The sequence below is a fragment of the Arvicanthis niloticus genome, chromosome 13 (genome assembly GCF_011762505.2).
Source record: "Arvicanthis niloticus isolate mArvNil1 chromosome 13, mArvNil1.pat.X, whole genome shotgun sequence".
NCBI lineage: Eukaryota > Metazoa > Chordata > Mammalia > Rodentia > Muridae > Arvicanthis > Arvicanthis niloticus.
In genome coordinates this window covers 60,755,013-60,769,562 of record NC_047670.1, presented here as the reverse complement: position 1 = coordinate 60,769,562, position 14,550 = coordinate 60,755,013, and the positions used below count along the sequence as shown (strand labels likewise).

Below are 14,550 nucleotides of genomic sequence, written 5' to 3'. Positions count from 1 at the left end.
AGGGGCACCCTCGGCCCCCACCCCGTGGACTGGGGCTTGCTCCCGACCTGTCTACGAACAGAAAACTCTTACTGGCCTCTGCTGACAGCCTGTCAACCAGATTTGCCATTGTGGGCTGGCCTGATCTCTGGGACCAGGAAATGTTAACTGGAAGCTTGCAGGTGTCTGATTCCAGGAAAGCACCCATACCCAACTTACTCGATGCATTTGAATTCTGTTTATTTAAACCCAACCCACCATATTTAAAGTCCTATTGCAACATGCACTGTGTGTGTGTGTGTGCCTGTGTTTGGGGGGGGGGGTCTGCTCCTGGTTTCTCCCTTCCACGTCCCGGAGCTCTTCTTCCTGAGGCTACAGAACCTTGAATTTCCTGCAAGTGCACCTCCAAAAGCATCCTGGGGTACAGTGGTCCTGGTCCTGTCATGTTTAAGGGTTCGATTTTTGTCTCCTTCCCTACCCTCTTCATACACAGTTCTAAAGCAGGACGCCCAAGATTGACAAGGGTCCAAAAACAACCTTATTTTCAGGTCAGTGTAACGTCATCTATTGTTCCCAGTGAGAAGAGAAGATCATTTTCAGCTATTGAGAAAAACCAGCGATTCATCTATGACAAAAACTATATGCTATATGTATGATATATATGTTGTAATATCATATATATGTCCATTATTAGCACATACATATGCTATAAATGCTGAGGGAAATACCTTGACTGTTTTTAAAGCCACCCTGTGTCCTGTGTCATCCTGCTGGACCTGTCTAGAAAACCCAACTCTGATGGTGACCAAGCAGCCCTTTAGGGCCCCACTCCTTCAATCGATCCAAGGAGAAATCTTTCAAAGGCAGGAGGCCTGCCCCAGTGTGTCCATGCGTGACTGGGGCTGTAGTGGGCTTGGACCCCATTCAAGGAGGTGGGGAAAATGTTTCAAAGCTCCGCCTCTCCCCTCCGTAGTTCGGAAGCACCGCCTTCAAGGTGTGCTCCTTAGGATTCTAGGCGTTGTCTTGCAGATCTAAAGCCACGCCCCACCCTTTCTCGCTGCGTGTGAGCGAACGTCTGGACTTCATAGATTCTCCAGTCCTCTTCTGGTTTTCCCCCAGGCTCTCACGGAGCCTGCCCCTTCAGTGTTTGCTTGTCCCCTGATGGGCAGTAACTAGTGGTTTGGTGACAGGTGGCCCCCTCCACCAGTGTTCAGGAACCACTGCATGCGGAAGGTAACAAGGTCCCTCCCACTGTCACTTCTAAACTAGATTATTTTTCTTTCCGTTTAAATGTTGCACTTTAAACAAAAAGGGACCCGAGTCCGGTTAGCTGCCCGCTAGATTTCAAAATCTGGACTCAAGCATTTTAGCTACCGTGAGGCTGGAGTCTAACAGTCCCCAGTCCCCTGCCACCGCCACGACTCTACTGAAGTTTTCTAGCACCTCTGTGTCTTGGAACCCTAGATCTAACCCTCACAACGCCAGGGGCGGCTAACTCTTAGATCAGCCCTGCCAGGTGCAATGCGAGGCTTGAACCCCACTCGGCCCAGAGGAACTGTACAAACCACTCTTGGCAGCAGCGGCTCGGGACCCTAGAGCCGTAGTTGAGCGCCGCGCCCCCAGGGCCCCGCCCCCCGCGGAGGCAGGGTGCGGAGGCCGCAAGGGAGGGGGCTGGAGTCCAGTCCCCCGCCAGGGCCGCGCCCCCACGTCTCCATGGAGATCATCGGGGCGCGCACCTCCTGGCTGGCTCCCTCTTCCTCATCCCCCCACCCTGGGTTGAACAATGAGCGACTGGGAGGGGGCGGGGCGGGGCCGGGGGCGGGGAGAGAAAGAGTGGCGGGGGCGCTGGCAAAGCTTACGGCCCAGCCAGAAATTCGTCGCCGGGGTCTGCGGGCCGTGTGGTGATCGCAGCCCCCGCCCCGCCCCGGGCCCGCCCAACTTCCCACGCCCGCCCAGCGGAGTCGGTGTTGGGGCCACCTGGAGCCGCCTGGAGCCGGCGCCGCTGCAGGTTGATGCGCGGCGCCCTCCCGGGACGCGCGGAGGAGCCATCTTGAAACCAACTTGGCAAACTTTCGCAAAGTGCTCTCGAAGTGGAAGCTGAGCGGGAGGCCGGGCGCGCGGCCCCCGGTGTCCTCGCCAGGGCCCCCGGGGAGGCTGAGCGCGGGCCGCCCCGAGGGCCCGGCGCTAGGCGCGCGGGAGCCGCCCCCCGGCCGCGCCGGGTGGATGCGGAGGTGCGCCGGGTGCATGGATTGTGCTCCGTCGCCCGGCTCGGGCTGCGGCTCCGGGCCATGGCGCCGTCATCGCCGCTCGTGCTGCCCGCGCTGGTGTTGCTGGCCGCCGCCGCCCTGCCAGCTCTGGGGCTGGGAGCAGCCGCCTGGGAGCTGCGGGTGCCCGGCGGGGCCCGCTCCTTCGCCCTCGGACCCGGCTGGATCTACAGGTTGGACACCACGCGCACGCCTCGGGAGGTGCTGGACGTGAACCGCGAGGGGCCAGTGGCGGGTCGGCGGCTTGGGTTAGGCGCGGGGACCCGGGGCTGTGCACGCTTGGCCGGGAGACTGCTGCCGCAGCAGGTCCGGCTGATCGCTCGTGGCGCCCCGACGGCCCCGAGCCTGGTACTGAGGGCACGCGCCTATGGTGCCCGCTGTGGGGTCCGGCTGCTGCGCCGCTCGGCCGGCGGTGCGGAGCTGCGCTCTCGGGCGGTCCGCTCCGTGCCTGGGCTCGGAGATGCGCTCTGCTTCCCGGCCTCAGGCGGCGGCGCAGCCTCGCTGACTTCGGTGCTTGAGGCCATCACCAACTTCCCGGCCTGCAGCTGCCCACCGGTCGCAGGGACCCGCTGCAGGCGCGGACCCATTTGCCTGCGGCCAGGAGGTTCAGCTGGGCTGCGTCTGGTGTGCGCCTTGGGACGCGCGGCAGGCGCCGTTTGGGTAGAGCTGCTAATAGAGGAGACCTCCGGTACGCCCTCAGAGTCGCCCTCGGTGTCGCCATCGTCGCCTAACCTGTCCCAACCTCGGGCGGGGGTGGTGCGACGGTCTAGGCGGGGCGCAGGCAGTAGCACGAGCCCGCAGTTCCCGTTGCCCAGCTACCAGGTGTCAGTGCCTGAGAATGAGCCTGCGGGCACTGCGGTCATCGAACTGCGCGCGCACGACCCAGACGAAGGCGAAGCAGGACGCCTTAGCTACCAGATGGAGGCGCTGTTCGATGAGCGCTCTAATGGCTACTTCCTCATCGATGCCGCCACGGGTGCAGTGACTACGGCCCGCGCCCTGGACCGCGAGACCAAGGACACTCATGTACTCAAAGTTAGTGCTGTGGACCACGGCTCCCCGAGGCGCTCAGCTGCCACCTACCTCACCGTAACTGTCAGTGACACTAACGACCACAGCCCGGTCTTTGAGCAGTCTGAGTATCGAGAGCGAATTCGAGAGAACCTCGAGGTGGGCTATGAGGTTCTGACCATCCGTGCCACCGACGGGGATGCTCCTTCCAACGCCAACATGCGCTATCGTCTGCTGGAGGGCGCAGGTGGTGTCTTTGAGATAGACGCACGATCGGGTGTCGTGCGCACACGGGCTGTGGTGGACCGTGAGGAAGCGGCTGAGTACCAGCTGCTGGTAGAGGCCAATGACCAGGGTCGCAACCCAGGCCCACTCAGTGCCTCAGCCACCGTCCACATAGTGGTAGAAGACGAGAATGACAACTACCCCCAGTTCAGTGAGAAACGCTATGTGGTTCAAGTCCCAGAAGATGTTGCTGTCAACACTGCTGTGCTTCGAGTCCAGGCCACTGACAAAGACCAGGGGCAGAATGCAGCCATACACTACAGTATCATTAGTGGCAACCTGAAGGGTCAGTTCTACCTGCATTCACTTACTGGGAGCCTGGATGTTATCAACCCTTTGGACTTCGAGGCCATCCGGGAGTACACCCTGCGCATCAAGGCACAGGATGGGGGCCGGCCTCCTCTTATTAATTCCTCAGGGCTGGTCTCAGTTCAGGTGTTAGATGTGAATGACAATGCACCCATCTTTGTGAGCAGCCCCTTCCAGGCTGCCGTGCTGGAGAACGTGCCCCTCGGCCACTCAGTCCTGCACATCCAGGCAGTGGATGCAGATGCAGGGGAGAACGCCCGGCTGCAGTATCGTCTGGTGGACATAACCTCCACTGTCTTGGGGGGCAGCAGTGTGGACTCTGAGAACCCCGCCTCTGCTCCAGACTTTCCCTTCCAGATCCATAACAGCTCGGGTTGGATTACTGTGTGTGCGGAGCTGGACCGTGAGGAGATAGAACACTACAGCTTTGGAGTGGAAGCAGTGGACCACGGCTCACCACCCATGAGCTCCTCTGCCAGCGTGTCCATCATGGTGCTGGATGTAAATGATAACGACCCCATGTTCACGCAGCCTGTGTATGAGCTGCGCTTGAATGAGGACGCGGCTGTGGGGAGCAGCGTGCTGACCCTCAGGGCCCGAGACCGTGATGCCAACAGTGTGATCACCTACCAGCTGACGGGTGGAAACACCCGCAACCGCTTTGCGCTCAGCAGCCAGAGCGGTGGTGGCCTCATCACCTTGGCACTGCCCCTGGACTACAAGCAGGAACGGCAGTATGTGCTGGCCGTGACCGCGTCCGATGGCACGCGTTCACACACTGCACAGGTCTTTATCAATGTCACTGATGCCAATACACACAGGCCAGTCTTCCAGAGTTCCCACTACACGGTGAGTGTTAGTGAAGACAGGCCAGTGGGCACCTCCATTGCCACCATCAGTGCCACAGATGAGGATACGGGTGAGAACGCCCGCATCACTTATGTGCTAGAGGATCCAGTACCACAGTTCCGCATTGACCCCGACACCGGCACCATCTATACCATGACGGAACTTGACTATGAGGACCAGGCTGCCTACACGCTGGCCATCACGGCTCAGGACAATGGCATTCCTCAGAAGTCAGACACAACCTCTCTGGAGATCCTTATCCTCGACGCCAATGACAATGCACCCAGGTTCCTTCGAGATTTCTACCAGGGTTCTGTTTTCGAGGATGCACCCCCATCTACCAGTGTCCTCCAGGTCTCTGCCACAGACCGGGACTCAGGCCCTAATGGCCGCCTCCTGTACACTTTCCAGGGTGGGGACGACGGAGATGGAGATTTCTACATTGAGCCAACATCTGGTGTGATCCGTACCCAGCGCCGGCTGGACAGAGAGAATGTGGCCGTGTACAACCTTTGGGCTCTAGCTGTAGATCGGGGCAACCCAAACCCCCTCAGTGCTTCAGTGGAGATTCAGGTGACTGTCTTGGACATTAACGACAACCCCCCAGTGTTTGAGAAGGATGAGCTGGAGCTGTTTGTGGAGGAGAACAGCCCTGTGGGATCAGTGGTGGCAAGAATAAGGGCCAATGACCCGGATGAAGGTCCGAATGCCCAGATCATGTATCAGATCGTGGAGGGCAACGTGCCAGAGGTCTTCCAGCTGGACCTACTGAGCGGGGACCTCCGTGCCCTGGTGGAGCTGGATTTTGAGGTCCGGAGGGACTATATGTTGGTGGTGCAAGCCACATCTGCTCCTCTGGTCAGCCGAGCCACCGTGCACATCCGTCTCCTGGACCAGAATGACAACCCACCACAGCTGCCTGACTTCCAGATCCTCTTCAACAACTATGTCACCAATAAATCCAATAGCTTTCCCAGTGGTGTGATCGGCCGCATCCCAGCCCATGACCCGGACCTATCTGACAGCCTCAATTACACCTTCCTGCAAGGCAATGAGCTGAGCCTGTTGCTGCTGGATCCCACCACGGGAGAGCTGCAGCTCAGTCGGGACCTGGACAACAACCGGCCACTGGAGGCACTCATGGAAGTGTCTGTGTCAGGTGAGTGGCCTGTGGGCAGGAGCTGCTCCCTCGGGACTCCCGGAGAGCCGCGGGGACCCGCCAGAAGCCGCCTGGGCATGCTTAGACACATATGGGCAGTGCCTGGGCAGCCATCTTGGCATTTGCTCCTGTGATTGGTTTGCATGGTGGGGTGTGCTCCCTACCCAGGTCTGCGGAAGAGGAGGCCCCTCACCTCAGCAGCTTTGTGGGGAGCAAGCCTGGGCTGCTTCAAGCTCAAATGTAGGGTTTTTCTATGCTTTTCCCAAATCATGCTGTTAAAAACCTGGCCTTGGGGTTATCCAAGTTGTCTGGTTTGTCCGGTGATGTTCTTTAGTAAGCCTGCTGCATGCATGGCTGTCTGGAAGGATCAAAGGTCACTCCCTGCTCCATGTGCCAATTAGTTCCCGGGTGGGACCGTTGGAAATTGCTGGATGGTCCCTGAGTCACCCTGTAATATGGCTGGGGATCCCTTGGTCTAGCTTTTCTGTCTCCTCCAGATAATAACAATGGGCTCGTGTGTGCTGCCTCTGGGTGACTCTTTGAAAAGTGCAACCCTGTTTGATCTCGGCTCCGGTCCCTGGACTCGGGCTTATAATTTGGGAGTTTGTTCATAGGCTGTTCAACTTAGTGTGAGAACCAGCAGCCTGCTTCAGGGCTGGTGGGGAGGTGCAGGAGGATGGGCAGAAAGGAGAGGAAGTGCCAGCTCAGCCAGCTCAGGCCTGGCAGCAAACCTGCTGTGGAACAAGGCCTGGGTGCTGGGAGACCCGGAGGAGAGAGGGTTGAGCAGGGGGCTAAGGGCCCTAGTAGCTCTGGGAGGGACCCTGGCTGCTTGGAGTTCCCAGGTGTGGATTCCATCAACTGGGACAGGCCACTGACTAAAATAATACCAGGGAGGAGGGCTCAGGTGTGTGGAGCCTTGAGTCCATGTTTCCTGTAGACAGGAGATTATGGGATGTGATAGAACTGAAGGTCTGTTTTCTACTTGTCCCATTGCACTGTTGACTGACATTCTTAAGCAGGAGGAGCCAGGGGTCACTAGGTTCCCTTCCAATGGTCTCTTAATATCATGTGGGACTTCAGGGCTTGGTTTTGAAGCAGTGTGGTGACCCAACATGGCTTTGGTCACGATCTGTTGGGGAGAAAGTGGAGAGACCACCTTGGAACTCCTAAGTTGTTAACCAGGGTTGTGGCTGCTTCTAGTAGGTTCTGTTTCCTTCTGCTCTGTGTCTTCTAGATAAAATAGAGTAGAAAATTTGGCAAAAAAACGGTTGGGCCTAGTGTTAGCATTTTGTCTAAACTCCACACCCACAGTTACCTGGCAACAGCCAGGTAGGCCTGGCCCACTATAAAAGGGGCTGCTTGCCCCTCCTCTCTCTCTCTTGATCTCTTGATTCTTCTGTCTCCTCACACCTTCCCCATGCCCTGAGTAAAGTATTCTATACTATACTGGTGTGTGGCTGGTCCCTTTTATAAACACATCACCTAGATCTGGGGAGAGTGTAAGAGTGTTTAAGGGGGAGCAGGTCCATGCTGGGAACTGGGGGCATTTGTGTGTCTGCAACGAATCGATTCACAGGGGGGTGGTTTGTAGTACTTGTGTCGTTGCACAGTCTGACCACAGCTGTGGCGCTTCAGGGCTCCTGTTGCTTGGTAATCATCAGGGACTCTTGTCTGAGGTGGTGTTCTCCTGTGAACCTGGGGCCTCATGTGCCTCTGCACATCCGCTGTGTGATGATCATTCCCTCTGGTTCTGACTCCCAGCAGCTTTCGAAACTCTCACATTGTTCCTACTGTTCCAATGGCTACAGGAGGTTTCTGCATAAAGACACTGGGGAGGCCCAGAGGTGTGGAGCAATAGTCTGTGGGGGCAGGGGCTCTGTGATCAGGATGAAAGCTTACCCCACCGAGGGAGGAGGTTCCAGGGATGAGTTACTGAACTGACTTGATTCCACCTCCATTTGGGCGATCTGTTAGTATTCTGTTAGGATGTGCATGCCGCCATGCTGCTTCCCTTTGGCTGTTTCATTCTTCAAAGAAGAGACTCACTGTGACCACAAGGCCTGCAGGTCTCAACAGCAGGCCAGCAAAGAGACCTGACGAGGCCTGGATTCTCCCGGAGGCGACTCTTGCATTTTATGAAGGAACAGTGTGGGAAAGCTGTTGATTCAGACTCATTCAGCAGAGCTTTCAGTGCCGAGTAATTGGCTTTACGGTATTTACAGCCATGTCCTAACGCCTTTGAAGCTATTACTACCCTGAAGTGCTGGATGTTCGGCTTGGTGGTGATTGGGTCTTGCCGGCTTTGAGCCCTCAGCCCTGAGAGGAGCCTGACGGATTGGGGAGGGGTACCTGGTGGGGATGGGGTGCTGAGAGACTGGGGGCAGTGTGTGAGGTGAGGGGCTGGAGTCCTGGGGGAAGGTGCGGAGCAGGTGATAATTCAAATAGCTGCCATTTTTGCGTGCTGGTCTTTCTAGGTGCTCTTTTTTCTATTGTGGGGTGTTTGGATGCTGTTTTCTATTCTGTGCTGGTGTCTTTTTCTTATGGACACAGGGAAAGTTAGTCTTAGTTGGTTCTCTCCTTCCACCAGGTGGGTCCCAGGAATTGAACTCCAGTTGTCAGGCTTGGTGGCTGCTCTCACCCTCTCACCAGCTCCCAGCATTGACATTTTTAACACACCTGAAACATGTAGGTGCCTGTAGTTCAGGCCTTCAACCTCGCCTTAGAGAACATGGCTGTTGGCGGGAAGGCACAGTTCCTGCCACTGCTATTGATATGTGTCACAGACTTGTGGATGTGGGAAAAGTATTATTTGTAGGGTCAAAAAGACTAGCTGATGAGTCATTCAGACATGTCAGAAAACATCAGAACTCAGTGGGGAGTGCACGGCGCAGAGTCGTCTAGGCTTGATCAGCTTTAGAGTGTATTTGCCCAGTTAAATACAGGATATCGCAGTGACTTTTCAAACAAGGAAATGAGTGGATGGTTGTACCAGGCATGGTCTGGACATGCCGTGTCATATTTCCTGTAAAACCCAACAGTTAGCAAAGAATCAGAGGTGCTTAAACCACCCTGTTGGCAGAGTTGGCCTTACTCAGTGACACAAACCGCTGGGAAGAGTTAAGGCACTTTGGGCAGCCAGCTAACTGAAGGCTTGGATAACTTGGAGTATTTAAATTTTATCTGTCTGTCTGTCTGTCTGTCTATCTATCTATCTTGGTTTTTCGAGTCAGGGCTTCTCTGTGCAATAGCCCTGGCTGTCCTGGAACTCTTGTAGACCAGGCTGATCTCTTAAACTGAGAGATCCACCTGCCTCTGCCTCCCAAGTGCTGGGATTAAAGGCATGTGCCACCATGCTTGGTGTTTGATTTTGGCATTTAATATTTATTTACTTATTATTTGTTTATTTTGAGACTGGGTCTTTCTGTGTAGCCCTGGAACTGCCTATGTACTGGAACTACCCTGGAACTCATTCTGTAGACCAGGCTGACCTGGAACTCAGGGATCTGCCTGCCTCTGCCTCCTGAGTGCTGGGATTAAAAGTATATACCAATGTGCCCGGCTAATGTTTCTTATTGAATACCTACTGTGTGCAAAGTCAGTGTAGCCTCAGGCCTTCTGAAGATGGATGGAGATAATAGACAGACAGACAGACAGACAGACAGATATAGAGAGAGATAAGTTCAAGGAGGGCAGGGAAAATCCAAGCAATAGTGGTGGAGAGGAACTGTGCAGTGTGGACTGTGCAGCAGGTACCTGGTAGGGGGGCCTGGAGTGGCAGGTTTCCTTGTATCTGGAGAGGGTTGATCCTATGGCCCATTAGCTTTGTCAGGGGCATTTAGAGCAATGGCTGTGCTATGTCCCACCTGCTGCTGCTGCATGGGTGAAGGAAAATAGAGGAAGCCCAGGAGGCTGGTCTTGGTCCCTTGAGGGTGTATCTGTGGAGTGTGATTTGCAGGACAGAGATGTGCCTGGCTAGGACATCAGATCCCAGAAGACAAGAGCGTCAGCGGCAGTCGACGGATGTACTCTGTGTCAGGAACTCTCCCCAGGCCTGTCAGGGCATATTCAGTTCTTGTGGTGCTACTTCAGGATGCAGGCAGCAGGCAACACTGTCATCATCCCATTCCCGTGATAAGCAAGGGCAAGACGCATAGGGTACTTAGCCTGTGGCAGCAGTAGGGCATGGTACACAAGATGTGTGTGATCAGGATCGGGCCCAGGTCTCACTCTGGGGGACCACAGACTGAGTGAGCTAGTAGCTGGGAAGAGTTGTGTGAGTTGGAGCAGGCAGGGACACGCAGAGAAGAATGGAGGGGGCGATCAATGGCACATTGAGTCAGGGACCTGAGGTTAGTGGTATGACTAAAGTGAGCCCAACATGGGTTCTGTGTCTCCATAAGAGCCAGAGTCCAGGGTCCCCTCTCATGAACAGGAACACCATTGTTAGGAATAAGGTATAGAAAGGGTTAAGACCCAGCTGTCGCACGTGTGTGTGTGTGTGTGTGTGTGTGTGTGTGTGTGTGTGTGTGTGTATGCACGCATGCATGTGTGTGCACACACAGCCATGCAAATGTTCACCAGGTGTGGACCCTGGCACCTTTGGGTGTTGGTAGTTGGGGTGACTATCACTGCTGGGCAGTAGTGCTGTGTCTCTGTGAGTCACTGCACAAGGAAAGGCTTAGGATATGGCCCAACCACCAGCCACAGGGCACCAGGATACAGTTAGATACCTACCTCAGCCCCACGTACAGTGGCAGGCAGGTGGAACTCAGCAGGCAGGTGGAACTCAGGGCCCTTGACAACAGTCAGAGAGTGGACATGCCTCAAAAGTGGCCCATGCTCCTGATGACACCTGAACTCATCCACAATCTGCTGTCACCATTGAAAAAGACCACTTGGGTTTAGGCTGACACACTGCCATCAGAAACCTGTTGGGGAAGTGAATGGTGGAAGGTGGGGGCCCCTGGCAGCAGTGTGTGTGCCTGGGGCGTGGTGTGTGGCCCTGTGCCACGGGCCTCTGTCCCTGCCAGCACTGGGATTCAAACAGAGGTAGATCTTATCCTGTGAGGCAGAGCATGTGGAAAATACTCATAAGTTTGGCACAATTCTTTTAGCTTGTAGCCTTGGGGTGGGGGAAATCGTTTACTAAGGTTTTTTGTTGTTGTTGTTGTCCTGTAACCTGAAAACAGGTTTGCACAAATGACCAGAATTAAATTTTTGGTGTGGCGTGGGGAGAGGCTGCAGTGAAAGACCTTGGTTGGCTTCCTGTTGCCTCCCAACATGGCGACCTCTGCTTGGAAGGGTAAGAAGAGGCCACCTGAGGAGACATGGAGAGCCGGGGCCTTCACTGGAGGGTCTGAGAGACCAGCCGCTCAGCCAACTTCTGTGGATTGTTTTTGGAATAAGCTAGCTGTGCATCTGAAGGGATTCAAGGGCAGAGCTCCTGCCAGGTCAAAGATTGGCAGCTCCACACAGAGGGTTGAAGGCAAGGATATCCCAAAGACATCTTGAATCTCTCTTTGTGTGTCTGGGGACTTGGCTGGAAAGGGCAGGGCTAGGATTTTTCCCTTCAGGGAACTGTGGTTGAATTCTCATACTTGTGCTTCCGGTGAGAACTTGGGGACACCTTGGTGATCCATTTACCTTTTGTGTTGTGTTTACCTTTGGGTTCCTAAAGTGAGAAAGCCCATATCAGTCCTTTGTCTATGTAGCTGCAGTAGGATCTGATCTCTTGAAGACCTGGAGAAAGGCGCGCGCGCACGCGCGCGCACACACACACACACACACACACACACACACACACACACACACACCACACACCAGGGTCCACTTTTCAGTCAGCTTTTCCAACACAATTTTAACTCCTTTCAGGGCACAGTAGGTTTCTGAGAGACTGACCTTGAATGTTTCCCTAGTACCTCAGGACCCCTTTATGAGAGAGAGGAGTCATGCTGGCTCTTAACTCCTTGGACTGGTCAGCTGAGATCGGGTGTCAAATGTGTCCTTCCCCCAGGCCCGAAAAGGCCTGCAAGTCTTTTACCACAATAGATCAAGCAATTGTAAGACCTAGGAAAGACATTGCATTACCAGCCTTGGGCCTTGGAGCCTGCTACCTGAGCTAAGAAGAATGGACTGCCTGCTGAGCTAGCCTTGACACCTTCCGGACTGCTATCTCCTTGCCCAGCCCCTAGGCTGAACCGAGAAGAGAAGCTGGGGGTGGGGCTTTCCCTTTATATGTGAAAGCCAATTATTAAATTTCAAGCCTTGATCAGAGAACTTTGTCTTGGCTTCTTCTCTTCTCCTCCGTCCCCTTTCATTCCCAGCCCCCCTTTCAGGTGAACCCACTTGACTTGTGGCCGCAGGCAGCTACAGTCAAATGTACACAGTATGTGGCATGTCACATCCCAGAGCTGTTGGAACAGGTGTGTTGTCTTTGGGGACTTTGTGCCTGCATTTTCCTGGGGTGCTGCTCATGAAAAGTGAACTTTGGGTGAGCAGGTGAGCTCTGAGTGCCTGGGGCCTTTTCCTCAGAGTGATGATTCCCTATTTTCCAGACATGGAGATAGCCTCGTGTCCCGGGGTCACTAGCTAGCCAATGTCAGAGGGGAGGTGAAGTATGCCTCTCCCCAGGCCGTACCAGCCTCTTTCCTCTGTCCCTGCATTTGGTTTTCCTGCCTTCCTTGAGCCATGGGGCTGCTCTATTGGAATGCTTGGATATTGGGTGTTGCTGGTTCCCAGCAAAGGCTAGCTGTGGATGTTTCCTTAGGGATTAGTGGTTGCTGAGGTCTTAGGTGAGGGCAGCTCCCTGGGATGGGAGGACTGGCTTTCTTAGACTCCATCCCTCTCATCTCTGTTGTCCCACCAGACCACATTACCCGCAGCCTGGGTTCTGAGATGGGAGGGAGCTGATGGAGGGAGACGGGTAGCATTGTCTGTATCCAGACCTGGGCACTGGAAGCAGCTAGCCAGGGAAGGTGGGCTGAGCACATGGGTTTAGGAGGTGGCCCTAACCCCATGGTTATGGCCTCGGCTTTGGGCCTCTGGATTTAGTTTGCCTCCCGGGTCACGTGACATGTTGAAGACAGGGTCTATCTTCCTGAGGTGGTTGGATCTCAGTTTCCTCAGTGGAGCTGGACCAGCAGGCACCATCTGTAGGAGGATGGTGAGGGCTGCTAGAGACGCTGCCTGAGATAGCATCAGTGACTGTGGGTGCCACACTGGTTAGGCTGGATGTGAGAGACTAAATATCCCCTTCCTCTGGTGGGCTGGTGAGCAGTCTGTGGGGACTGGTCTCCCTTGCCGCTCAGCTCTTTGGTCTTTGTGTCTGTCAGTCCTTCTTTCTTTTTCCAGCATGATAGGACAGCTATCAGGGATGTCTGTCCACTTATAAGAGGCCTCACTGGCAGCCAGTGAAGACCTTGGGCCCCCAGGATGTCCTGTGAGCAGGGGTAGCAGCCACAGGGCTAGGGGAAATCTGCTTGGTTGACACAGTTCTGAGGGAGGGTTGGTTCTGGAACCTCTGTGTACCCATGTTAATTGAACCAAAGAGTGTAGTCCATCTGAAGGTGGCCTTAGGGTGATGTTGGGGTGGCTTTGCAAAGCTGTCTGGTATCAGTGGTCCAAAATTCACTAAGCTGGCATGGTGTGTGTGTGTGTGTGTGTGTGTGTGTGTGTCCTGTGTCTGTCTGTGTGTGGTGGATGACATCCTATCAGTACTGAAATATAACAGATCTCCTTTCACTCTGAGGTATGGCCCAGGTACTGGGTGATGCTGTCTTCTGCCCAGATGCCCAGTGGGGCTGCCTCTGCCTTTTCTGCTCTGTACTTCTTTGGTTTGGACTTGCCCTTGGTACAGTGCCACTTTCCTGCTCCCCCAACCTGTGAGAACGTTCCCTGCCCTCTATACTCTACCCCTTTCTCTTGGGCTCTGTGGTCATGTGGTCCATGCACCTCTTTTTTAGAGGGGGTGATCATGAGAGGATCACAGTTCAGGAAGCTGCAGGGCTGGGTAACAGGCATAGGTGTAGCCCCATGGCGTGAGTGACCAAGCTGAAGGGCTAACAATAGAGACGGGGGGGGGGGGTGGTGGGGGGTGGGGGTGGCTAGGGTCTCTGCGCTCTTGCGTGAGGAATAGTCACAGGAAGCTGTGGTCTTCCTTCGGGGTGGGGGCACCAGGTGCAGGGGCGTGAATTTCTCGGTGTGGGTTAGCACTTAGGCCAGTGAAGTTCCTTTTGTGGTTTAAGGAAGCATACATAAGGAGCTCATGGTGACCTCTGCAACTGCCTTCTGAGGCTGTCTCCCTCTGGACTGTGGAGGGGATGTGTATTTATTTGGGGGGGTGTGCATGTGCACGCCATGGCATGTGCAGGTTAGTCAGAGGACAACTTGTGGGGGTCAGTTCTCTCTACCATGTGGGTCCCAGGGACTAAACTTGGATCAGGCCATCAGATTTGGTTGCAAGTGCCTTTTCCTACTGACCCACCCCCTTCTCAGTTTCTTCGGGCCACTTATTCACCTTTCTTCCCCTTCCCTCAACCTCCCTTCCCTTTCCTCCCTCCATCTCTTTTTATCTTTGCTTTGTCCAGGTTGGTCCATAACTGACTATATATTCCAGGCCAACCCCAAACTCCAAGAAGGTTACATCTAGAACTATTATAACCAGTCTCTCTCTCTCTCTCTCTCTCTCTCTCTCTC

At 54.9% G+C, this 14,550-nt stretch overlaps 1 protein-coding gene across 4 annotated transcripts in view; it reads left to right on the top strand.

Moving 5' to 3' along the window:
- The first annotated feature begins 2,207 nt into the window (after positions 1-2,207).
- The window catches only part of Celsr1 (cadherin EGF LAG seven-pass G-type receptor 1), a 136,049-nt gene continuing 123,706 nt past the window's right edge, over positions 2,208-14,550 (top strand). For 3 of the 4 annotated variants that reach the window (XM_076911833.1, XM_076911835.1, XM_076911834.1), the window contains exon 1: positions 2,208-5,856. In XM_076911833.1, coding sequence (XP_076767948.1) covers positions 2,268-5,856 — 3,589 coding nt within the window. In that variant the 5' untranslated portion in view covers positions 2,208-2,267. The remainder of the gene's footprint in view (positions 5,857-14,550) is intronic. The other variant, XM_034517509.2, reaches the window with a different exon arrangement.